At 36.5% G+C, this 25,956-nt stretch overlaps 1 protein-coding gene across 3 annotated transcripts in view; it reads right to left on the bottom strand.

Moving 5' to 3' along the window:
• The window catches only part of LOC145246779 (integrin-linked kinase-associated serine/threonine phosphatase 2C-like), a 148,718-nt gene that overhangs the window by 28,319 nt on the left and 94,443 nt on the right, over positions 1-25,956 (bottom strand). For all 3 annotated transcript variants that reach the window (XM_080108572.1, XM_080108570.1, XM_080108571.1), the window contains exons 6-7: positions 8,399-8,486; positions 3,922-4,043 (exon numbers count right to left, since the gene is read on the bottom strand). In XM_080108572.1, coding sequence (XP_079964698.1) covers positions 3,922-4,043; positions 8,399-8,486 — 210 coding nt within the window. The remainder of the gene's footprint in view (positions 1-3,921; positions 4,044-8,398; positions 8,487-25,956) is intronic.

The following is a 25,956-nucleotide window of genomic DNA, read 5'->3' as shown; positions in this document are numbered from 1 at the left end:
TTTGCTTAGAATAAAAAAAAAACATTTTTTTTGCACAGGTTACTAAATTTTTGCTTAGAATTAAAAATGATATGCCTAATTTTAGATTTAAAAAAAAACGTCTTTTTTTACAGTTGACTAAATTTTTGCTTAAAATTAAAAAAAAAACATGTCTTCTTCACAGTTGATTTAATTTTTGCTTAGCATTAAAAAAACGTCTTTTCCACAGTTTACTAAATTTTTGCTTAGAATTTAAAAAAAACAAGCTTTTTTTTACAGTTGACTAAAGTTTTGCTTAGAATTAAAGAAACATGTCTTTCCTTGCAGTTGACTAAATTTTTGCTTAGAATTAAAAAAAAACATGTCTTTTTCACAGTTGACTAACTGTTTGCTTAGAATTAAAAAAAAAAACATGTCTTTTTCACAGTTGACTAAAGTTTTGCTTAGAATTTTAAAAAAACATGTCTTTCCCACAGTTGACTAAATTTTTGCTTAGAATTAAAAAAAAACATTTTTTTTACAGTTGACTAAATTTTTGCTTAGAATTAAAAAAACATGTTTTTTTCACAGTTGACTAAATTTTTTCTTAGAATTTTTAAAAAACATGTCTTTTTCACAGTTGACTAAATTTTCCTTAGAATTAGAAAAAAAACATGTCTTTTTTTACAGTTGACTAAATTTTTGCTTAGAATTAGAAAAAACATGTCTTTTTTTACAGTTGACTAAATGTTTGCTTAGAATAAAAAAAACATGTCTTCTTCACAATTGACTAAATTTTTGCTTAGCATCAATAAAAACTTTTTTTCCACAGTCTACTAAATTTTTGCTTAGAATTAAAAAAAAACGTCTTTTTTTACAGTTGCCTAACTGTTGGTTTAGAATTAAAAAAAAACATGTCTTTTCCACAGTTGACTAAATTTTTTCTTAGAATTAAAAAAAACATGTCTTTTTCACAGTTGACTAAATTTTTGCTTAGAATTAAAAAAAACCATGTCTTTTTCACAGTTGACTAAATTTTTGCTTAGAATTAAAAAAACATGTCTTTTTCACAGTTGACTCAATTTTTGCTTAGAATTAAAAAAAACATGTCTTTTTCACAGTTGACTAAATTTTTGCTTTAAATTAAAAAAAAACGTCTTTTTTACAGTTGACTAAATTTTTGCTTAGAATTAAAAAAAAACATGTCTTCACAATTGATTAAATTTTTGCTTATAATTAAAAAAAACATGTCTTTTCCACGGTTTACTAATTTTTTGCTTAGAATTAAAAAAAAAAACATGTCCTTTCTTACAGTTGACTAAATTTTTGCTTAGAATAAAAAAAAACATGTTTTTTGCACAGGTGACTAAATTTTTGCTTTTTAGCATTAAAAAAAACATGTCTTCTTCACAATTGACTAAATTTTTGCTTAGAATTAAAAAAAAACATGCCTTTTTTTACAGTTGACTAAATTTTTGCTTAGAATTAAAAAAAAAATGTCTTTTCTTACAGTTGACTACATTTTGCTTAGAATTAAAAAAACATGTCTTTTCTTACAGTTGAATAAATTTTTGCTTAGAATTAAAAAAACATGTCTTTTCTTACAGTTGACTAAATTTTTGCTTAGAATTAAAAAAACATGTCTTTTCTTACAGTTGAATAAATTTTTGCTTAGAATTAAAAAAAAAACATGTCTTCTTCACAATTGACTAAATTTTTGCTTAGAATAAAAAAAAACATGTCTTTTCCACAGTTTACTAACTGTTTGCTTAGAATTAAAAAAAAACATGTCTTTTTCACAGTTGACTAAAGTTTTGCTTAGAATTTTAAAAAAACATGTCTTTCCCACAGTTGACTAAATTTTTGCTTAGAATTAAAAAAAAACATGTCTTTTTTTTACAGTTGACTAAATTTTTGCTTAGAATTAAAAAAAACATGTCATTTTAACAGTTGACTACATTTTTGCTTAGAATTTAAAAAAACATGTCTTTTTCACAGTTGACTAAATTTTTGCTTAGAATTAAAAAAACATGTCTTTTTCACAGGTGGCTAAATTTTTGCTTAGAATTTAAAAAAAACATGTCTTTTTCACAGTTGACTAAATTTTTGCTTAGAATTAAAAAAAAACATGTCTTTTTCACAGTTGACTAAATTTTTGCTTAGAATTAAAAAAAAACGTCTTTTTTTACAGTTGACCAAATTTTTGCTTAGAATTAAAAAAAAACATGTCTTTTCCACAGTTGACTAAATTTTTGCTAGTTAAAATAAAGACGCGTTGTCTGTTAGTACTTACTGTTAAATTTTATCAAAATTTAGTGATTCCACAGGACTTGTCACAATAAGATTGCAACATCCAAAATCTACATTTTATTTTCATGTTAATATGGATAAAGGAATACACAATGAATATTATAAACATTTTTTTTATTTTTTTTTTTATTACATTTTCACCCCAAACAAGGCAAATTGCCACTTTGGTGTAGGGGGCTACTATCAGGGGCAACAACTACTGGGGTACTATGTAGGGATTTGGGCAGCAAGGTGTCGGTTCACATTACACTTGAACTTCTGCACGTCAGTACTGTTGGGGAAGCAGGGACCTGGAATGGAATTCCAGAGTCTTGCGGTTCTGGGGAAGAAACTATTGGAGTAAAAAGATCTTTTACATCTAGGGACCTCTACAGTGTGGGGGTGGGATCTAGTAGCCTGTCGGGTTTGTCGAGGGTGCTCGCGTCGTGGGGGCACAAGTGATTGCAGTTCATCAGAGCATTCACCACTAAAATACTTGTAGAACAGGCAGAGGGATGCAACATTTCGTCGATGGGACAGAGGCTGAAGCTTAGATGCCAGTTCAGGGCCTATCAGATTTGCGACTCTCTTTTGAACCTTGTCAAGGAGCGAGAGACTAGTAGCAGATGCACCAGCCCAGATGTGGCAGCAATACTCCATACATGGGCGAATGGTGGCCTTATAGAGGTACAGAATACTTTCGGGTGTTAGTAGTTTTCTAGCACGGTAGAGAGAGCCTACCTTTCTTGCAGCGGCCCTGGCAATGCCTTCAATGTAATTGTTCCAACTCATGTTTCCTGTGAACGTTAGGCCAAGGAGTTTGAAAGATGGACTCTCAGATAAAGAGTCGTTGGCCATTGCTATTGGTGGTAGAGAGGGTTTCTTGTAATTATTGAATGAAACTAGTTTAGTCTTGGCAGCATTGAACGCGACCAACCACTTTTGTCCCCATTCCACTACAGATTGGAGGTCTTCCTCTAGTGTTTCTGCCATTTCTTTAGAAATGTGTTCATTCGTCTTCCTGTCGTGTCTGCCATAGAGTGTAGTGTCATCAGCATATATACCCATCTCAGAGGCAATGTTGTCGGGGAGGTCATTTATGAATATCAGGAACAATAGAGGTCCAAGGATAGAACCCTGGGGCACTCCCGCATTTATATCATATTGTTTAGATGTGCGACCGTCGAGGACTACCTGGATTTTTCTCTTATCTAAGAAGGATTTAATTATGTTAAGTATTCTACCAGTGATACCGTATGATCTGATTTTACTGAGGAGACCCTCATGCCATACCCTGTCAAAAGCCTTAGATATATCTAGAGCTACCGCTCTGCCTTCCCCCGCTTTGTCCAGTGATTGGTATATACGTTCAGAGATCACGGTGAGGATGTCTGCTGTGGAACGGGCTTGTCTAAATCCATATTGTTTGTCAGTCAGTAGTTTAGCATCTGTAAGATGATGGACTAGAGCATGGTTAATTATGGTCTCAAATATTTTGGCAAAAAGTGGGAGGAGGCTAATGGGGCGATAATTTGATGGGTCTGTCCTTTCGCCAGAATTCTTGAATACTGGTACAACAGAAGCAGTTTTCCAACAGCCCGGAAAGCAAGCTTCATTAAGATATTATTAACATATTATAAATTGTCAGATTATAATAAAATAATGTTATCTTACTTGACATGGCCACCTGCTTTCTGTATTCGTATCCGTTCTTCATAGACTGTCGGGTTGTGATTCGTTGTGAGAGGAATAGGGATGTAGCGCTGAGCATCTTCTTTATACCGACATAAGATGGCCTACAAATAAAAAAAAGTCTTATAGCCGTTAAATAAAAAAGCTATTTCTAAAATTATCAGTCATCAGGTCATAATAAAAATACAGGTACAACACTGAATTTTTGGAACCTTATTGGATTTACCATGTTTGTAAAGCCACTCCATTTCACGGCAATAATAATTCATCAACACATTCTTAACTCACTAATTATACAATTATATTGTGCCTAATATTTATTAAAAATTATAGAAATGATAATTTGCCTGTAATGTCATAACTGAAGTTAAATTTAATCAAAATAAGATAAGGGGAGGCTACCACCAACAAGTGTAAATAAGCAAATTGATGGCATACTAGCGGCAAATTCATCTGTTAGTCGACTCATAAATCAAATATTGCCAAAAAATTGTTGAGCAAAAACTGATGAGCAAAAACTCACACTTTCCAAAATGGCAAATGGGATAATCACACATGATGGGCAGCTGTGAATTGAAGGAAAAGATCCTTGCATAATTCTAACATTTTTCAACGTTCTGATACAATTACTGATTCCAATCCTTTTTTTTTTTCAATATCTAAATATTGAATTACAGAGTTATTTTTAATTTTAGGATTACTGTAAAAGTCATATATGTGCATATATTTCTACAAAAGTAATATTGGGGTGGATCATACATTACTACTATTTTTTTCAAATCTTTTCCTTATAATTGAGCAAAAATAGTAATTTGATAAATATTTTTATTTTTCACTTGTGCCATTTTTCCTATTTACTCCCGTCATTTTAACTGTGCCATTTTACAGTGTCATGTTTACCTAAATTTGCTTTTAAAATCTACAGATACTGACAGTTCCAAAAACAATAAATATTTATCATAATATTTACCAATAATAAAAGATTAAGTTTTTAAAAAAAGATATTAAAAGAATTAATTTTAGAATCAGAAATTAACCTAAAATTTTTCCAATACCCATGAAATTCTAATTTTTCAATTCTGGATTCTGATTGATTATCTCAACTTCAATCTTGTTTCATCAAAAAATTGGCAATGATGGGATTAGTGTGTCAGACGGTTTGGTTATGTACAGCGTGCCACGTCTAGCATCAATTCCATAATGCGTGTGCGGTTTAGGATTGGAATGATTAATCTGAATCAGAACTTTTTGCGATATCATTTGTGAAACTATATGCCCTAGATGAGTTCATAATTAAAGTATACTCTAACTTAACATCTAAATCGCCATGAGCACGGAATATATGCCTACATTAAAGATAGCTTTCCGTGTAGTAGGGATATCTCCAGAGAAGACCCTAATTTACCTTATATGTGCTTCTGGATTGCACTTACACCACCACATTTATATTTGCCCTCTATTGCTCCCACAACAGTGGAGTTACTATCTTTAAGAGTATATCTGAGAAAATTGACCACATCCTGTCTGCTCATTCTTCGGCTAACATTCACATTTGTAGTGACTTCAATGTCCACAATGTGGAATGGCTGACCCACTCAAACAAGACAGATGATGAGGGAAGGTTTTGTCATGATTTCACCATTGCCTATGACCTCACCCAGATTGTCCACGAACACACCCGTGTACCCGATAGTACCGGTCAGTATGCAAGCCTTCTAGACTTTTTTCTCACAACTTCCCCTGACCTATGTTAATGTTCCGTTCTATTTCCTCTGGGATTTTCTGACCACTCAGTTGTATCAGTCAAGATAAAAATGAAATGTAATAAGTCTTCAGACGTACCTCTCCACCGTACTGTATATCGATACTCTATGGCTAACTGGGATAGCTTCCGTACATTTATATCTGATCTAGCTCTACATTCCATGTTTAAAAAGGATGTGTCCTCTATAGTATCAGACCTCAAAATAGCCAGCCATGGTTCTCCCCAGAATGTGCTGTTGCCATCGTGCACAGAAATCACTTTTTCCATAGCTGCCAACATAATAGATTCACTGAGACTAAAGCTGCCTTCAGGACTGCCAGCAACCACTGTAAAAGAGTAATAAAAAATGCAAGAGAGCTATATGCTCAGTCCGTTAACTCCAAAGTAGCTGAGCAGCAGCTTGGTTCCCACCAGTTTTGGCAAATAGCAAATAGGATCCTGAACAGAAGTGTGCATTCTATCCCAACCATCATCAATGGACCTGAGGTCATCTCGTCAGCATCAGACAAGGCCAAACTATTTGCCAAGAACTTTGCAGCTAATTCTACCCTATGCAATGAAGGCCATCAACTACCCGTATTTTCTCCTATAACAGACAACACGCTATGCAATATACAAATATCTGTGCGTGAGGTCGGCAAGCTAATCAAGAACCTTGATTCCAGTAAAGCAACTGACCCTGATGGCATTCCAATTATAGTGTTGAAAAAGCTTCAATCAGAACTTGCCCCCATACTTACAAAACTGTTTAAGCGTTGCCTTAAGGAGAAGTGCTTCCCAACACCCTGGAAAACCTCATCAGCATGCCCTGTATTTAAGAATTCAGGTGATAAGTCATCTCCCTCTCAGTACAGACCAATAAGTCTCCTGTGTGTCATTAGTAAGTTGCTGGAATCCATATAAAATAAAGAAGTAGTCAACTACTCCAGTAGAAATAACCTTCTTAGGTTTCCGTTCTGCTAGATCTACAGCAGATGTGCTAATGGTTATATCTCATAGGATTAGTGAATCTCTTGACAAAGGCTTCCTTTCTAGGGAAATTGCTCTTGACATATCAAAGGCCTACTTCACAAGATTTCCAGCTACGGTATAACTGGAAATGTTTTCTCAATTATTAAATCATTTCTCTCTGATAGGCTCATAAGAGTAGTGGTTAATGGGCAAAAATCAGAAGCCCACAGTATTAATGCTGGAGTCCCTCAGGGGTCCATCCTGGGTCCAACTCTCTTCCTGATCTACATCAATGATCTCCCAAAATACATACTTAAATCATTTGTTGACGTCTATGCTGATGACACGATCATCTATGGCAACACATCAAAGGCCGTAAATGACAAAGTTCTCTCTCCTCTGATCTTGATCACGTTGTACAATGGGGAAAGGAGTGGCTGGTTACTTTTAATGCATCTAAAACCAAGCTCCTATTTTTACATCATCAACGCTCTGATCCCATCTAGCATCAATTGAAATGGATGGCTCTCGTCTTGGGGAGGCTCCATGTTTTGACAAGCTTCTGGGATTGACCTTTATTTCTGATTTGAAATGGAACATGTACATCAAGTCTGTTGCCAAGGTTGCTGGAAAAATGGTAGGATCCTTCTATCACTCCAGAAGATATCTCACTGCATATCTATATAAAAGCCAAGTACGTCTAAGGATAGAGTGCTGCTGCCACATCTGAGCAGGAGCTGCTAAAATAGCCTATCCTACCTTGACAGAGTACAAAATAGACTTTGTGACTTAGTGGGGGATGCCCTTTTCTCTTCCCTGCAACCTCTCTCCCACAGAAGAGACGTTGTGAGTCTGTTTTATCATTACTTCTATGGTAAGTGCTCGTCTGAGCTCTGGTCTCTGATCTCCCCTCGCCAATATTCCACGAAAAACACCAGTCTAGCTCTCAATAATTTTCCCCACTCTTTATCTGCACCTAAATCAAAATGTAGATTCCATGAACAAAGCTTCTTTCTTAGAAGTGCACGCCTGTAGAACTCTCTTCCGTTTGCCTGTTTCCCACCTGACTACAACTTGGATGTCTTCAAGTCCAACATAAACAAATTCCTGATAAACAGCTCCCTTAAGTAAGACACTTTATCAAATCTCCATTACTAACAATTACTACGATATTATCCCATTGATTATTGTACACGCAATAACCCTTATCCCTGAGTGGCTTCCAGGCCTTGATAAGTGGTGACCACCATGTAAAAAAAAAAAAAATGTGAGTTTTTAAGGAAATCAAAAAAATAAAAAGAATTGGAATTGATAATTATATTGGAATCACGAAAAATATTTGCATCGTCCCATCACTAGTCGGCATATCCTGGGCACAAGAAAGTGTGCTAGACTGAAGAAGATTTGGCTTGAAGGCATAAAAAGTGACATGATTAATATGGGATCGAACTGCATGATTAAGAACACATTTCTTGGTATTGCCGACGCCAGAGTTTGAGACACTTGCAACACCTTAAATGTCAAGATTGAACGATGATCATATTACTTTATTAGATAAAAAAATCTAAATGTGATAGATTTAGGTTGTTGTTAAAATATATCATGAGTAAAAAATATTCAAGACTGGTGATTTAGAGGGTGGCACTCTCTGAAAAAAAGTGACATTCATTTAATTTCATTAACTTAGTCTCTCCCACTTCAAGGTCAGGTTATAATCCAGTCATATTGATAAAGGCTTCTTACCTTACTATCTCCCAAATTTGAAATATACATTGTGTCGTTTAGACAGAGGATAACAGTGGCAGTGGTTCCATCCTTCCAAGCTGGCTTGCTTTCAAAAGAAAAAGGGAAATAAAGTTTGCTTGGTAAAAACAAGAAAAAACACATTTTCAGTGTATTTTTTTGTTCCAACTTCAACTATTAGTTTAATCGATGTAAATTACATGGTATTATGTTATTTTTGTAAATTCTTTTTTAAAATTTAAATTCAACTGAGCATATTTGTTTTCTTTGAATCATTTTGTAATTCAATGTTTTTCTTTGTTGATTTCTTCAACAGTTTTCTCCCCTTGATTTAAATACACTACCAATAGCATAACGACTTCTTCATTCTTCATCTCAATGGTGCCCAGTGATTGATATTGTTTTCTGGCTAGGAACATGAACATCACCTCTCGTTTTCTCGATTTGGGTAAATTTTGTTTGTCACTTAGTTTCACATGACTAATCTGGCCTGCTCTTGTTTTGATAGGTCAGGGGTGCAGATTTAAGAGCTTGTGCAGATGCTGTTTCCAACTAGTAGTACAGGAGCCCTACCTCTTATGAAACGCTAAGAACAGCTACTCTATCAACTGCACAAGGAAAAAAGACCATGCATTTATCTCCAGTGAGCTTTCTTGATACTACAATCTCATAAATGAAGGCAGCCAATAATTTATTTGTGTAAGCTAATTAACTCACTTTACCTAAAAAACAAAACCCACTCAAAAATATCCAACAATTTAGCACCAATACTGATGACATTGAACCCTTTCTTCTAATAAACTCCTCAATACTCAAAAGTATTAAATGAAACTAACATATACGTCTCAACATGATTGGATACCTCCCACTCTACCACCATAACAACTCTAACAAACATATGCATGGGATCAAAGTTTCATAACACCCTCTCATGACTAGAGAACATAATCTAGAATCAGTTGATCAAGAATACATGCTTTAGATTCACCTCATAACAGTGTTAATTACTTATATTCAATCTACTGTTCTCCTTCGACCCAGCACTGTACTTTGTATAATTTTGTCTCTGATACAGCACTCTCATTAGATCCAAGCACCCAAATACCTGTATTTAGAGATTTTAATGTCTACAAATGTGATTGGCTTGAATTTTCGAGCTATGCACACACAGCTGGTATCAGCACACATAATTTCTCATAGCACACTCACTTTCACAGATTGTCACTTTCCCGACCAACCTCCCAGATACCATACTTCTCAACCTATCTTGTGTGAATGATGTCCATAGCTCACATTGAAATACTGATCAGCTTGTGATAATGGTTGATATCACCCTTGTCTTGACCTCAAACCAAACAGCCATTATTCAAAATGATGAAATACTAATAACAGGGGCACAATTGGGAGATCCATTAGAGATCACCTTTTTATCTCCCAATCAGTATATAAAGGAAGCAACCGAGAAGGACCCATGCAAAAATTTTATAGCAAGCCATACTTTTACCAATGATTCACTTTGTCATGTGCAGCTGCTACTACTCATAGGTAGCAAACATTCCACTGATTCAACCAACATAAGTCAATTTCAAACAGACAAAAATGTATAGCATCAACAAATCATTGTAACATTGAAAGTTAAGAGAAGATATATAAAGATGACAAGAAAACTTATGCAGTCACAAAAACTAAGAACTCACCACTTTTTGAAAATCTATAATAGTGTTGTGAATAATGGGTAATCAACAATATAATCAAAACACAATCTCATCTGATCTAATAAAACTAAACTAATTATCCAGCAGATCGCCTTGAAGTTCACTTTGAACTCTGCAAACTTTGAACTCTCATAAATTTCGTATTACAGACTGAAGTCACACTTCATATCCGGAATCTATATATCTATAAAAGTAAAAATGTCTGTGTGTGTGTGTGTGTGTGTGTTTGTGTACATTTCCCTACCAAATAACTGTCAACTTTTGGTCTAGGGACTCGAGATTTGACATAAGGAGTATTGAGATTTGGGAAAATCTTTTTAATTGGTTTTCGGCCAGAAATTTGGCTGTCAAAATTCAACGATTTGACCTTTGAAAACTCTACCAAATTCCTTCGTCAATTTTGGGTCTAAACACTTTAAATTTTGAATGTAGGTTACTTGGACATGAATCAAACTTTATAATTTGATCTGAGCTCAAAAAAATAAATGCTAAGGACTTAAAATTGGGGTCAAAGTTTAAAAAAAATTTGACCTCTGCGATCTCTACCAAATTACTCAGGCAATTTCTCGTCTAAACATTTGAAAGGGTATTCAGAGATAGGGCAAGTTTTTTTAATTGGTTTGGGTCAAAAATTTGAGCCACCAAGGGATCAAAGTTCAAAAGATTTGACCTTTGCGGTGTCTAGCAAGCTACTCCGCCAATTTTGGCTCTAAACATTTGAAATGGGTATTCAGACATGTGGCAAGCATTTTAATCAGTTTTAGGGCAAAGATTTGTCTGCCAAAAGGTCAAAGTTGAAAGATTCTACCAAATTCCTCCGTCAATTTTGGGTCTAAAGACTTGAAATTTTAGACATGGGTAAAACTTTGGATTTTGATTTGAGATCAAAATAATAAATGTTAAGGGGTCAAAATTGGAGTCAAAGTTTTTAAAAATTGACCTCTGTGGGCTCTACGAAATTACTCAGACAAATTTTGGTCTAAACATTTGAAATCTTACATAAAGTGTATTTACATGTAGGGCAAGTTATGAACAGTACATAAGGCCCGAGCAAAACCGGGCTGAACTGCTAGTATTATAAAAAACCTTGACACCTACAAAGCACATGAGCCTAATCATATCTCTGCTATATTAATAAAGAAATGCTCTGCTGAGCTGATCTCTATCCTCTCAAAATTCTACAACAAATGGCTTGCTAAATCTTACTTTACCTATAGCTGGAAAATTGTCTCTTTGGTATTCAAGAATTCTGGTGAAAGAACTAGTCTCCATCACTCTTCTCCCACTTATCACTATAATCTTTGAATGCTTAATAAATTTGGTGATTGTCTGCCACTTTGTTAATGCTAACTTGTTCTGTTTTTATTTAAGCAAGCACATTCTACTGTAGATATCATAATATTCATCACATATAGAGAATAAGACAAGTGAAACAAGGGCGGTGATGCTTGATATATCTAAAGGTCTTGAATGAAGGCCTTCTAATGAAAATTAATTTGTAAGGTATTACTGGGAGAATATTTAATATAATCAGATCTTTCTTTGCCAAAAAAAAAAAAAAAAAATCCAAGTTGTCATCGTTTACTGTATATCCAAACAATACAAATTGTGAGTGAACCTAAAGGGTTGATATTTGAGCTTTTCTTGTTCTTGATCTTCAGAAACGACATCCCTGATGTTGCTGAAATGGGTATATTTGCTGATGACATTCCCAATATGTGGGTAAAATGAATGTACACATAGCTGAGTCCTTAGAAAATGACCTTCCGACTATAGTTGAGGGAAGAACATAAATGTATGCTACATTTAATATTAAAACAAAGCTCTTTTCCTTTATCAATTATAAGAAAATTTTAAGCAATAATTGCCATGGCTAACACCACCCTAACTCAAGAATTCAATTCAACTCCTCAGCCATTTACAGATAATATAAAATGGAACAAATACATAGCGTTTTTTTTTTGTTTTTTGTTTTGTTTAACGGCATATCAACCCTTTGTGGGTTATTTAATGCCGAATCCAGTTATTTTGGGAATGGTATTCGATGTTGTATCCAGTTATTTTGGGAATAGTATTCGATGTTGAATCCAGTTATTTTGGGAATAGTATTCGATGTTGTATCCAGTTATTTTGGGAATAGTATTCGATGTTGTATCCAGTTATTTTGGGAATAGTATTCGATGTTGAATCCAGTTATTTTGGGAATAGTATTCGATGTTGTATCCAGTTATTTTGGGAATAGTATTCGATGTTGAATCCAGTTATTTTGGGAATAGTATTCGATGTTGAATCCAGTTATTTTGGGAATAGTATTCGATGTTGTATCCAGTTATTTTGGGAATAGTATTCGATGGTGAATCCAGTTATTTTGGGAATAGTATTCGATGTTGTATCCAGTTATTTTGGGAATAGTATTAGATGTTGAATCCAGTTATTTTGGGAATAGTATTCGATGTTGTATCCAGTTATTTTGGGAATAGTATTCGATGTTGTATCCAGTTATTTTGGGAATAGTATTCGATGTTGAATCCAGTTATTTTGGGAATAGTATTCGATGTTGTATCCAGTTATTTTGGGAATAGTATTCGATGTTGAATCCAGTTATTTTGGGAATAGTATTCGATGTTGTATCCAGTTATTTTGGGAATAGTATTCGATGTATTATCCAGTTATTTTGGGAATAGTATTCGATGTTGTATCCAGTTATTTCGGGAATAGTATTCGATGTTGAATCCAGTTATTTAGAGAATAGTATTCGATGTTGTATCCAGTTATTTTGGGAATAGTATTCGATGTTGTATCCAGTTATTTTGGGAATAGTATTCGATGTTGTATCCAGTTATTTTGGGAATAGTATTCGATGTTGAATCCAGTTATTTTGGGAATAGTATTCGATGTTGAATCCAGTTATTTTGGGAACAGTATTCAATGTTGTATCCAGTTATTTTGGGAATAGTATTCGATGTTGAATCTAATTATTTTGGGAATAGTATTCGATGTTGAATCCAGTTATTTTGGGAATGGTATTCGATGTTGTATCCAGTTATTTTGGGAATAGTATTCGATGTTGAATCCAGTTATTTTGGGAATAGTATTAGATGTTTTATCCAGTTATTTTGGGAATAGTATTCGATGTTGTATCCAGTTATTTTGGGAATAGTATTCGATGTTGTATCCAGTTATTTTGGGAATAGTATTCGATGTTGTATCCAGTTATTTTGGGAATAGTATTCGATGTTGAATCCAGTTATTTTGGGAATAGTATTCGATGTTGTATCCAGTTATTTTGGGAATAGTATTCGATGTTGTATCCAGTTATTTTGGGAATAGTATTCGATGTTGTATCCAGTTATTTTGGGAATAGTATTCGATGTTGAATCCAGTTATTTTGGGAATAGTATTCGATGTTGTATCCAGTTATTTTGGGAATAGTATTCGATGTTGAATCCAGTTATTTTGGGAATAGTATTCGATGTTGTATCCAGTTATTTTGGGAATAGTATTCGATGTTGTATCCAGTTATTTTGGAAATAGTATTAGATGTTGTATCCAGTTATTTTGGGAATAGCATTCGATGTTGTATCCAGTTATTTTGGGAATAGTATTCGATGTTGTATCCAGTTATTTTGGGAATAGTATTCGATGTTGAATCCAGTTATTTTGGGAATAGTATTCGATGTTGTATCCAGTTATTTTGGGAATAGTATTCGATGTTGTATCCAGTTATTTTGGGAATAGTATTCGATGTTGTATCCAGTTATTTTGGGAATAGTATTCGATGTTGTATCCAGTTATTTTGGGAATAGCATTCGATGTTGTATCCAGTTATTTTGGGAATAGCATTCGATGTTGTATCCAGTTATTTTGGGAATAGCATTCGATTTTGTATCCAGTTATTTTGGGAATAGTATTCGATGTTGTATCCAGTTATTTTGGGAATAGTATTCGATGTTGAATCCAGTTATTTTGGGAATAGTATTCGATGTTTTATCCAGTTATTTTGGGAATAGTATTCGATGTTGTATCCAGTTATTTTGGGAATAGCATTTGATGTTGTATCCAGTTATTTTGGGAATAGTATTCGATGTTGCATCCAGTTATTTTGGGAATAGCATTCGATGTTGCATCCAGTTATTTTGGGAATAGTATTCGATGTTGTATCCAGTTATTTTGGGAATAGCATTCGATGTTGTATCCAGTTATTTTGTGAATAGCATTCGATGTTGTATCCAGTTATTTTGGGAATAGCATTCGATGTTGCATCCAGTTATTTTATATATAGATTTTTATACTTCAAGCTCTTTGTATTTTCAATCGTTAGTGCGTAGCTTTTGGTTTGGTTGTTTTGTAGTGGATTTTGTCAATTTTGGTCTATGCCTTGCAGAATATTATTGGGTTTTGCAATGGGAGAGAGAAAAGGGTTACAGTAGTTATATTGTTGATAGGGTTTTATATTCAAATTGTCCTCATTCTTAAGGAAGGTTTCTTGGAGATAAATAACCAAAGGATTAAATTTGGTTTACAACAATAAAATTTCATTGTAATTTGCCTTCAATTCACGGCAATTCAATTGGATTATCTTGTAATTCATGATGATTTTTTTTTTTTGGTTCGAGGAGTAACTTCAGTTTCCATGTCTTCTAATTCCATAAATCTATTTGTAGTAGTAGTTGCTTCTGTTTGCTGTAATTTCTTTATATTATTTTGTTTTTTGGTAGATGTATTTTTTGTTTGTTTTTCAAGTGTGTTTTTTTCATCACGGGGAAGATGTATTGGTGACCTGTGTGCTCTTTCTTTTAACTGATTTTGGTTTTCCTTAGTTTCGTCTTTTTCAGCATCTGCACGACATACTTGATGATTTTTGTGGTCTTTCTTTTGATCAACTTTGTTTTTTTTGGATGTTCTGATTTTGGTTGAGAATTTGTTTTATTGGTTGATGATTTAATGGGACGATTACTTTTTGATGATATGTTTGGTTTGATTTCATTCATAAATTTGGGCCAGTCGTTTGGTCCCAATTGTAACAATTTGTTTATTAGTATTTTGTATTTGGAGTCTTGGTTAGTGATGTTGGATGATATACAACTTGAGAGTACGTCTTTTCCTTCATGTATCCATCTACTATTTTCTTGGCTTCGAGGAAGGAGATGTTTTTGGTATGTTTTATTGACATTACTTCCTTTTCTTTCTTCCAGATTCTGCATGCTCTAGCATAAGCAGGATGGTTTTCTTCACAATTTGCACATTTGCAATCAAGATTGCAGTCATTGACAGTGTGGTCTAGATATCTCTGGCCACATCTGCCACACCCTGCTCATCCCCTACATGCATCCTCATGGTGGCCAAACTTCTGGCATTTAAAGCACCAAAGTGGGTTTGGTATAATTGATTCAACTTTTTACACGTTGAACCCAATTTTGATTTCTTTTGGGATAGTGGGTCTATCGAACTGCATAATGTAAGTATTTGTATGTATAGTCTGATTCTCTTTTTTTATCGTAATTCTTTTAACATTTATTACTCCTTGGTTTTTAAGTTTTTTTGTTATCTCTTCATTGAGGTCTTTTGATTTTACTACACCTTTCGATGTATTCAGATTCTTGTGTGGATAAGTTTTAATATTTATGTTGGGGAAAGTTTTCATTCCTAGGAGAAAAGTGGCATGTTTTTCTCGTTCCACGTTTCAAGTTTTTACATTTTTTGGGGTAATATATGCCGATATAATTTTATGTATAATAAACGGTGATAAGTCAGTTATTTTGGTTTCTTTGGTGGATTCCAATACAATAAATTTTGATAAAGTTTGATGTAGTTCATTATCTGAACTATCCGAGTCGACGTGTTGGCGCTTGGATTTTTATACTTGGCCATATATATATATATATATATATATATATATATATATTTTAAATTCATTGTTTATGCTCCCCACCCACCTCGGAGTCCAATATTAGGGCATGTTAAGGGGGAAATCCATTCGCCTTGTCATGCCAGGGCTACATAAACAGTATACATATTCCAAATGGGAGCCATGAGCACCCATAATCCGTTAGTTACACAATCGAAGTCTAACACATAGAAAAGAGGGGAAAATATGTATATAGTTTATAGTGGTATAGGGCAGAACTGCATTTGTTACGGTTTAGAGGAAATTGATAGAAAAGTAGAAGATGTGTTAGGGCTTGACGTAACTAGCCGATTGATCGGGCCCCTCCGACCGCCCGTCTAGCCTTGTACAAGGCCAAAGTGGAGTGTTGCAACTGATATCGTTAATTTACCTAGATATCAGTTGCTCAGCCACCAAGATCCTTTTCCGAGCCATTACGGGTCACCACCCATGGCCAACAGGTGGCCTCTTTGAGAGGCTTTTACTTTCTGCAGGAGGATAGTCAGTGTATTCTAATGCCCCACCGACGGGGTTGGGAAGTAGTGAAGGAGAAAAAAAAAAGAAAAGGAAGGGGAAAGGGGAAGAGGGGATGTTGTTTTTGTTTTTGCAGAACATGATTAAGTTTTATAAAAGAGAATAGAAAACAAAACAAAACAGAAGTTTAATGTAGGTGCATTTCATCTCAGGAAGCCACTAGACAGCCTGATCTGGTAGCACCTCAAATAGATAGTTGCTGCAAGAAAAGTGGGCTCCCTCTACCATGCTAGAAAACTTTTTATACCTGCCAGTATCCTATATCTCTAAAAAGCCACTATCCACCCATGCATCATTGTGCATAAGTCTTAGAGAGAGTATAAAATGGAGTTTCTAATCTAATAGGTCTCAAGCTCCATTGTCACAAAGTTGCATTTCTGTTTTTGTTTTACAAGTACTTCAATGAAATGTGGTGTGGCGAACTTGCTACTCTGGTACCCAGTGACGTAAATGCAGACAAATCCGACAATCAGATAAATCCTACCTCTTCACTGTAGAGATCTTCAAATGTCAGAAGGCTTTCTATTCTTCTTTCCTGAAACTACTAGCCATTGGAATTCCCTTCCTGCTACCTGACTGTATCAACATACAGAAATTTAAATGTAATGTGAACAAACATATCACTGCACAACTCCTTACTTAGGATGTCCCTCCCCCGGTCACATTCTCTTACATCTCAGTGGCAATATGCCTGGTTTTGAGTTGAATAAGTCCAGTTCAAACAGACAGAAGTTTTTAGAAGCTAGAAGTAATTGTAAGAGAGAATTAGCAACAGCTAAGGCAGAAAACACATCGAAGCACAGAAATTAAGAACCCGTGATTTTTGGAAAATCTACAACAGTGTAGTAAATAATGGACAGTCAATGATCCCCCCACTATCAATTAGGTTGTTTGCACATTGGACCCAACAAACCACTACCTCCCTGACTTTTCTTTGTGGACAGACGCCACACTAGATGATCTGAAAATCACCACTTCTCACCTTAAAAGCATGTGGACCCGATCTCATCCCGGCTGTGATATTAAATAAAGTTGCACCAGTTCTCTACAACTTCTTCAACAAATGCCTTGCTTTGCTTGCTTTCCTGACTGCTGGAAAACTGCTTCTGTGGTACCAGTTTTCAAGAACTTTGGCGAAAGAACTAACCCATTAAATTATCGCCCCATTAGCCTCCTCCCGCTTTTCGCCAAAATATTTGAGTCCATAATTAATCAAGCTCTGGTCCATCACCTTAAAGCTGCTAAACTTCTGACGAACAATCAATATGGACTTAGGCAAGTCCATTCCACAGTAAATATCCTAACTGTAATTTCTGAACATATATACAGTTCACTGGAGAAAACAAGGGAGGGTAGAGCGGTAGCCTAGATATATCTAAGGCTTTTGACAGGGTATGACACGGTGGTCTTCTAAGGAAAATCAGATCATATAATATCACAAGAAGAATACATAATGTAATTAAATCCTTCTTAAGTAAGAGAAAAATCCAGGTCGTCCTCGATGGTTGTACATCTAAACATGATATAAATGTGGAAGTACGTCAGGGGTCTATCCTTGGACCTTTATTATTCCTGATATTCATAAATGACCTCTCTGATAAAATTGTTTCTGAGATGGGTACATTTACCAATGACACCACTCTCTATAACAGGCACGAAGAGAAAACAAATGCACACATATCAGAATGACAAAAAACACTAAAGGAAAACCTCCAATCTGTAGTGGAATGGAGACAAAAATGGATGGTCACATTCAATGCTGCCAAGACTAAGCTTGTTTCCTTCAATAATTACAAGAAACCTTCTCTACCACCAATAGCAATGGCCAAAAATACATTACCTGAAAGTACTTTTTTTTTTTTTTTTTTTTTTTTTTTTTTTACATTTTCACCCCAAACAAGGCAAATTGCCACTTTGGTGTAGGGGGCTACTATCAGGGGCAACAACTACTGGGGTACTATGTAGGGATTTGGGCAGCAAGATGTCGGTTCACGTTACACTTGAACTTCTGCACGTCAGTACTGTTGGGGAAGCAGGGACCTGGAATGGAATTCCAGAGTCTAGCGGTTCTGGGGAAGAAACTATTGGAGTAAAAAGATCTTTTACATCTAGGGATCTCTACAGTGTGGGGGTGGGGTTTAGCAGCCTGTCGGGTTTGTCGAGGGTGCTCACGTCGTGGGGGCACAAGTGATTGCAGTTCGTCAGAGCATTCACCACTAAAATACTTGTAGAAAAGGCAGAGGGATGCAACATTTCGTCGATGGGACAGAGGCTGAAGCTTAGATGCCAGTTCAGGGCCTATTAGGTTTGCGACTCTCTTTTGAACCTTGTCAAGGAGCGAGAGACTAGTAGCAGATGCACCAGCCCAGATGTGGCAGCAATACTCCATACATTGGCGAATGGTGGCTTTATAGAGGTACAGGATACTTTCGGGTGTTAGTAGTTTTCTAGCACGGTAGAGAGAGCCCACCTTTCTTGCAGCGACCCTGGCAATGCCTTCAATGTAATTGTTCCAACTCATGTTTCCTGTGAACGTTAGGCCAAGGAGTTTGAAAGATGGACTCTCAGATAAGGAGTCGTTGGCCATTGCTATGGGTGGTAGAGAGGATTTCTTGTAATTATTGAATGAAACTAGTTTAGTCTTGGCAGCATTGAACACGACCAACCACTTTTGTCCCCATTCCACTACAGATTGGAGGTCTTCCTTAAGTGTTTCTGCCATTTCTTTAGAAATGTGTTCATTCGTCTTCCTGTCGTGCCTGCCATAGAGTGTAGTGTCATCAGCATATATACCCATCTCAGAGGCAATTTTGTCGGGGAGGTCATTTATGAATATCAGGAACAATAGAGGTCCAAGGAGCACCCCATTTATATCATATTGTTTAGATGTACGACCGTCGAGGACAACCTGGATTTTTCTCTTATCTAAGAAGGATTTAATTATGTTAAGTATTCTACCAGTGATACCGTATGATCTGATTTTCCTGAGGAGACCCTCATGCCATACCCTGTCAAAAGCCTTAGATATATCTAGAGCTACCGCTCTGCCCTCCCCCGCTTTGTCCAGTGAATGGCATATACGTTCAGAGATCACAGTTAGGATGTCTGCTGTGGAACGGGCTTGTCTAAATCCATATTGTTTGTCAGTCAGTAGTTTAGCATCTGTAAGATGATGGACTAGAGCATGGTTAATTATGGTCTCAAATATTTTGGCAAAAAGTGGGAGGAGGCTAATGGGGCGATAATTTGATGGGTCTGTCCTTTCGCCAGAATTCTTGAATACTGGTACAACAGAAGCAGTTTTCCAACAGCCCGGAAAGCAAGCTTCATTAAGGCATTTGTTGTAGAGTTTGGAGAGAACTGGAGCTACTTCGGCTGAGCACTTTTTTAATAGCACAGCTAGGATAAGATCGGGTCCACATGCTTTTGAAGTGTCAAGGTTTTTTATGATAGCATGCACCTGAGCAGGGGTGGTTTTCAGATCGTCTAGCGTGGCGTCTGTCCGCATAGGAAAGTCTGGTAGGAGGTGGTTGGAAGGGTCCAGTATGGAGTTTGAGGCAAACCGACTGGCAAGCATGTTAGCCTTGTCGGTTGCTGAGGAGACAACCTCGTGATTGTTGGTTAGTGGGGGAATTGTTGATTGCCCATTATTTACTACACTGTTGTAGATTTTCCAGAAGTCTTGAGTTCCTAGTTTTTGTGCTTCGATGCGTTTTTTAGTGGTTTCCGTAAATTCTCTCTTAGCTGTCGCTATTTCTTTCTTAACGTTATTTCTAGCTTCTATATACTTCAGTCTGTTTGAACTGGACTTATGTCGGTTAAACCTAAGGTATGCATGCTGCTTTTGAGCAATGGCAGTTGCACAAGTTGACGTAAACCATTGGGGAGAGTGGGGCTTACTATAAAATTTCCGCATGGGAACATGCGCTTCGATTGCAGTTTTGAACTAGTCAGTGGTCTCATTTGCACATTGTTCAGCAGGGAGAGAGAAAATATTTCTCCATGGGGCATCTCTAATTAGTTCCCTGATGGCTTCCCAGTCAGCCTTTTTTATAATATCTCGTTGTTTTGAGCACTGGCTCTTCAGTTTTGGGTCTAGAGTTTAGGGCGATTTCAACCATTATCACTGCATGATCAGCGTTCCCGAGTGGGCTGTGGGCCTTCGTTATGCAGTCATCAGGAACTGTGGTCAAAAACAGATCTAGAAGTGATGCGTGTTGTTCTTCCTGGTCAGGGAAACGGGTTGGAAACGTAACAATTTGTGATAGGGAGTGAGATATAGTGAAGCTATGAGTTGTGCTGCCTGCTGCATCTGTGTAAGTAGAGAATCCAAGCCAGTTTTTGTGGTAGACATTAAAGTCACCAAATACATGTATTTGTGCGCTAGTGTCGAGGGACAGTGCCGTGTCTATGCTGTCAGATACTTTGTTTATTATGGTGCAGTCCTGAGTCGAGGGAGAGCGGTAGAGAAAATAATAGTAGCTAATATTGTGTTGCATGTTTAGTCTAAAGCACATAAAGGCTTGATCATCTGTTTCTAGGTTTGTTTCTCTAGTCAAGGGAAGGGTATTACGAATGTAAACTCCAAGTCCGTGCATATGTCTGTCAGAGTCCTTACGGCAGAGTGGGAGATATCCAGGCATGTTAAAGTGGTTAGAGGGAATGGAGGAGTGTAGGTTAGTCTCACTTAGTGCTAAGATATCCGGGGTATTTGTTAAGAGAAATGCTTCAATATCAGCTAAATTAGTTCTAAGCCCACGGATATTTGTGAATGAGAGCCTCAAGGGAGGAGGCAAGTTGAATTTGTTTGTCCCTAATCCTGGTTTAAGCTTATTTTTAGATTGTACTGTCGTCATATTTTTTTTAAGAGTTTCGGTTTAGGTAAGGGGGAGCTAAACAAGAGGTTATGCAGAGCTTCAGACATGCATCACAAGTAGACCATCAGCTGACCTTTCTCCAATTAGGATTGTGGCCTCAGGAAAGCCCACCGGGGATGAGTGCAGGGTCCCTTTCCATGCGCGTCATGGCACTACAAACTACCCGATATTATTCAACTGTTGATGGAGTAGCCGCTCTAAGTGCTACCAAAGAGTTAGGGCTCCTGTACTACCAGTCGGGAACAGCAGCCAGGAACTGTCAATCCGGTACCCTCAACCCATTAGAAGAAGGTCAACCCAATCTAATTGCTCAGGCATATCTAATACTCAAGCACTCCCAAATGTTCAGTTTTAGGGGTGGGGCGTGCTGGGAATGGGGAAAAACGGCGTTCGTTGCCCTAGCCAGGAAACAAGATCTACCGCTTGATGTTTCTGTCGAATCACTGAGATAGTGTCTCTGCGCTTGACTAATAGGCAAAGAAAGAGTATGGAAGCCGGGCGATAGACAGAGCCTATCTACTCCTTAAGCAATTTAGGTTTGCAAACCAGTAATTTGTTTGAGTCACCAGCTCTAGGAAGGTTGTCATCCAAGACTGAAGAGGCCTCTTTCCCCTTTGGTTTAGTTTCAGAGTTTTCCTTCTCCTAGACGGATGATCTGGGAAGACCTACTGGGTCCGTCAGCACTGAGAGGGTTTTCTCCGCGCCTAGGTTCTAATCCAGGTATTTCTGCGACCCCGCGTGGTTAGTGTTACTGGGTTAGTTTGTGGGGGTTATATCTCTGCTGATTAGTTACACTCCTCAAAGTGATTTAGGGACATGTTATTTAATTGTTAATGGATAAAGGGGGTGAGTGAAGTTCATGCAGTGTAAGTGTCTATGATTGTAAGAGGGCTTGTTAGGGAGGAGATAATGTGGTTTTAGTCTTACCCTTTTTTTTTAATTTTATTTATGTTAGCTTAGGTCTAGGATAATGTTACAGTATGAGTAGGTATTAAGAATTGAGCTACGAGTTGTGCCCGAGCTATTTTAGATGATAGGAGGGTTAAGATGTAAGTGCAATATAGTATGGATAAGACAGCAAGTTTTGAGTCATGCGTAATTAGGTGAATAGATATATGAGCAGGTTTTCAGTAGGTGCGAATAGAGTTGAAGTTGTAGTTATTTTCTAGTAAGAGTCATGGGACATTTTGCATAACAAGGAGTGTCGTTTCAATAACGTATTAATCGTTGCAAAACTCGAGGAGACCGTTATGTAGTGCAGATCGCTTTGTTTCTGAGTACTTTGGCTGTTAAGTACCTGCCTCTGTGTGCTTAGGCTGTTAAATCCCTTACTGGATAGGAATGAGCTGTAATGCATGCCTTAGAGGTAGAAATGTATAGATGTTTAGTGATGGCTATTAAAACAGTTTGCATGTGAGGGATTAGGGGCTGGAAGTTAGCGATTCCACTACAGATGTGGGGCAATGTGGGAGTTTAGTGGCGGATAGGTTGGAAGGAGTATATTGTTAGCGTCCAAGAGAAAAGGGGTTATTTATTTACAGATAGATTTCCATTAGGATTTTTGAGTTACAGGTAAGGTTTAGTTTGAAGAAGGGGGGGGGGGAACAATTTAAAAAAAATTTTTTTTTTTTTGCATGCAGGTAAGACAAACGCAATCGTCTTGGAGGTAAAATGTATAAGATTTCGTAGCTAGCTATTAGGTTTTTCCCTCCCAGTTATAGGAACAGCTAGTTCATTGGGATTCGGAATTGTAGTCATTAAGGTCAAGCACAGAGTGTTGCATCTACTCAGAAAATTAGCCCTAGTATCACAGCTAAGATTATGTATATTGCAGTTACAAATATAGTGACAGTTAAATTATGAGCCACGTGCAGTGGTTTGGTATGGGTATCATGGAGGACACCTTAATACAAGCAAGCATACGGTGATTTCATATATAAAGTATACTACTTAAATAAAGTTCTTCTGTCTTCTATAGTAGAAATAAAGATAGTCCTAGCTCTGTTCTGTATTCTTGCATAGATTATTCGTTTTCGAGTAGAGTTCTGACCACAAAACGGCTCGCATGGAACTAAAGTGTTAAAGACCATTTTTACGCATATGTAATTAAAATGCATTAAATAAATAAATTTAAAGAGAAGGTATAAACAGTTGGCTAAAAAGAGAGAAAAAATAAATAAATAAAAATAAAATGAATAAATAAATAAAAAATAAAAATAATAGAAACGGCTCGCATGGAAGCAAAGAGTTAAAGACAATATATGCACATATAGTTAAAATACATTAAATAGGCTGCTGCGAAGAAGGTGGGCTCTCTCTACTGTGCTAGAAAGCTATTTACACCTGAAGGTATCCTATACCTCTATAAAGCCACCATTCACCCATATATGGAGTACTGTTGTCACATTTGGGCTGGTGCATCTGCTACTTGTCTCACTCCTTGACAGGGTTCAAAAGAGTCACCAACCTGATAGGTCCTGAACTGTCATCTAGGCTTCAGCCTCTGTCCCATCAATGAAATGTTGCATCCCTCTGCCTGTTCTACAAGTATTTTAATGGTGAATGCTCTGATGAGCTACAAGCACTTGTACCCCCTTGACGTAAATACTCCCAACATACCTGAGAAGCAGCTAAATCCCACCTCTACACAGTAGAGATCCCTAGATGTAAGAAAGCCTTCTACTTCAATAGTTTCTTCTCCAGAACTGCTAGATTTTGGAACTCCCTTCCGGGATTTTGTTTTCCTAACTGTACTGACATGCAGAAGTTCATATAATGTGAACAGACATCTTGCTACTCATCTGCCTTCATAATATCCCTGCAACTTCTCCGATAGTAGCCCCCTACTTCAAAGTGGAATTATGCCTTGTTTGGAGTTAAAACTGAATGAAAAAAAAATTTTTTTGGCACATATTTAAACTTATGCACAACAAGAAATAAATGTTTAGTTTTTAAAATAAAAAAAAACAAACAATTTAATGTGAGAGAAATATTAAATAAAACGAAGTATGTGTAAGTCATAGAGAGGCGAGAAACACAGATATAAACATGCAAAGTGATAATGTTACTAATTGAGAAAAGAGAGGGAAAATTAAATGTAAAGGGAAATAGCTTCTATTAGAATCTTAACGGGGAAATTTGAGTTATCTCCCTTATATTATTTGTGTTGTACTTAGAAATGATGGCTTCTTTGCTAAAAAGAATTTTGAACAGGGGTAACCGTATTTCCAAAAAAATCAAATCGAATAACATTTTTCTTTTAAAAAACAATATAAATCAATGCTAAAGAAATGGAAATGGTTATTCAAATGAAACCTTGACAGAGGTTACATAGCAGAAGGACGGGTATAAGCAACCAATATAACATTAGTTTTATATTTTATAACTATAAATAATATAAAATCACATTAGTTTTAAATTTCAATGGATTTTTTTTTCTTTCTTTATGGGGGTATTATCGATGGAATCCTCTTAAACGATATACTTTTTTTTTTTAAATAATAATAATAATAATAATAATAATAATTATTATTATTCTGATTTTGTTTATCAACGTTCGTCTGGAAAGAGATGGGATTCATTTCCAGAGGATTTCCTTTAATCCCGGCTTCAAACCAGGAGCTTCAAAGATCAAGGTTTTTCCTAAGGATGTTGGTGGTACCAGAGGTTTGAAGGCTGCCTAAAATATCGGGGATTTGTAGTTTTTTCAATTGTCCTTCCAGACGACTTGATATTACTCCTAGTGTACCAACTACAACCGGGATTATTTATGTTTTAACCTCGTGTATACGCCTTATCTCCAAGGCCCATGAAGCATAATTGCTCCACTTCTCATTCTCTCTCACATTCCTGTCCCAGGGTACTGAAAAGTCTACAATCTGCCAGTTTTTTGAGACCTTGTCAATGACGACCAAATCTGGCCGATTACATTCCAATTGCTTGGTCGTTATGACATCATACCTCTACCTTGCCATCCTCAGTTGTTCTCACTTTATCAGGCACCTCCTCAAACCATTTTCCAGCACACTTCACCCCAACCCTCTTACACACCTCCCAATATATCCGGAGTCCCATGCGATCGTGTCTTTTATGGTACTCTCTCTGGGCCAGTCCACTACACCCTGCTGCAAGGTGCACAATTGACTCTGAGGTCATACCACAAATCCGGCATTCTGCAGCAACTTCCTCTCCTAGGACCACTTTTTTGAACAATCGTGTTCCTAATGTCTGCTCTTATGCTGCACAAACAAAAGCTTCAGTACTCTTAGCCAGATACCCAGCTCTAAGCCATTGCCATGATCTTTCATCAGCCACTTCTGCTATATTCTGGAAGAACCTTCCATGCATTTTCTTCCTAGCCAGTTCCTCTGCCCTTTCTCTATCCATACGTTTCACATAATCAGCCTTGGTCTCACATACCCCCACTTCATTGGCCACAACCTTAAGCATCCACTCCTCACTTCTAACCACATGTTCCTTTAACGACATATCCTCAGTTCTAACACAATCTTTTACACTTTTCAATCGTCTTTCCTCTTTTGATAC

Source organism: Euprymna scolopes, chromosome 24 (genome assembly GCF_053919585.1).
Source record: "Euprymna scolopes isolate OS-2025 chromosome 24, ASM5391958v1, whole genome shotgun sequence".
In the NCBI taxonomy this organism is placed as follows: domain Eukaryota; kingdom Metazoa; phylum Mollusca; class Cephalopoda; order Sepiida; family Sepiolidae; genus Euprymna; species Euprymna scolopes.
The sequence above is the reverse complement of the archived record's forward strand: the minus strand, read 5'-3'. Positions and strand labels throughout refer to the sequence as shown.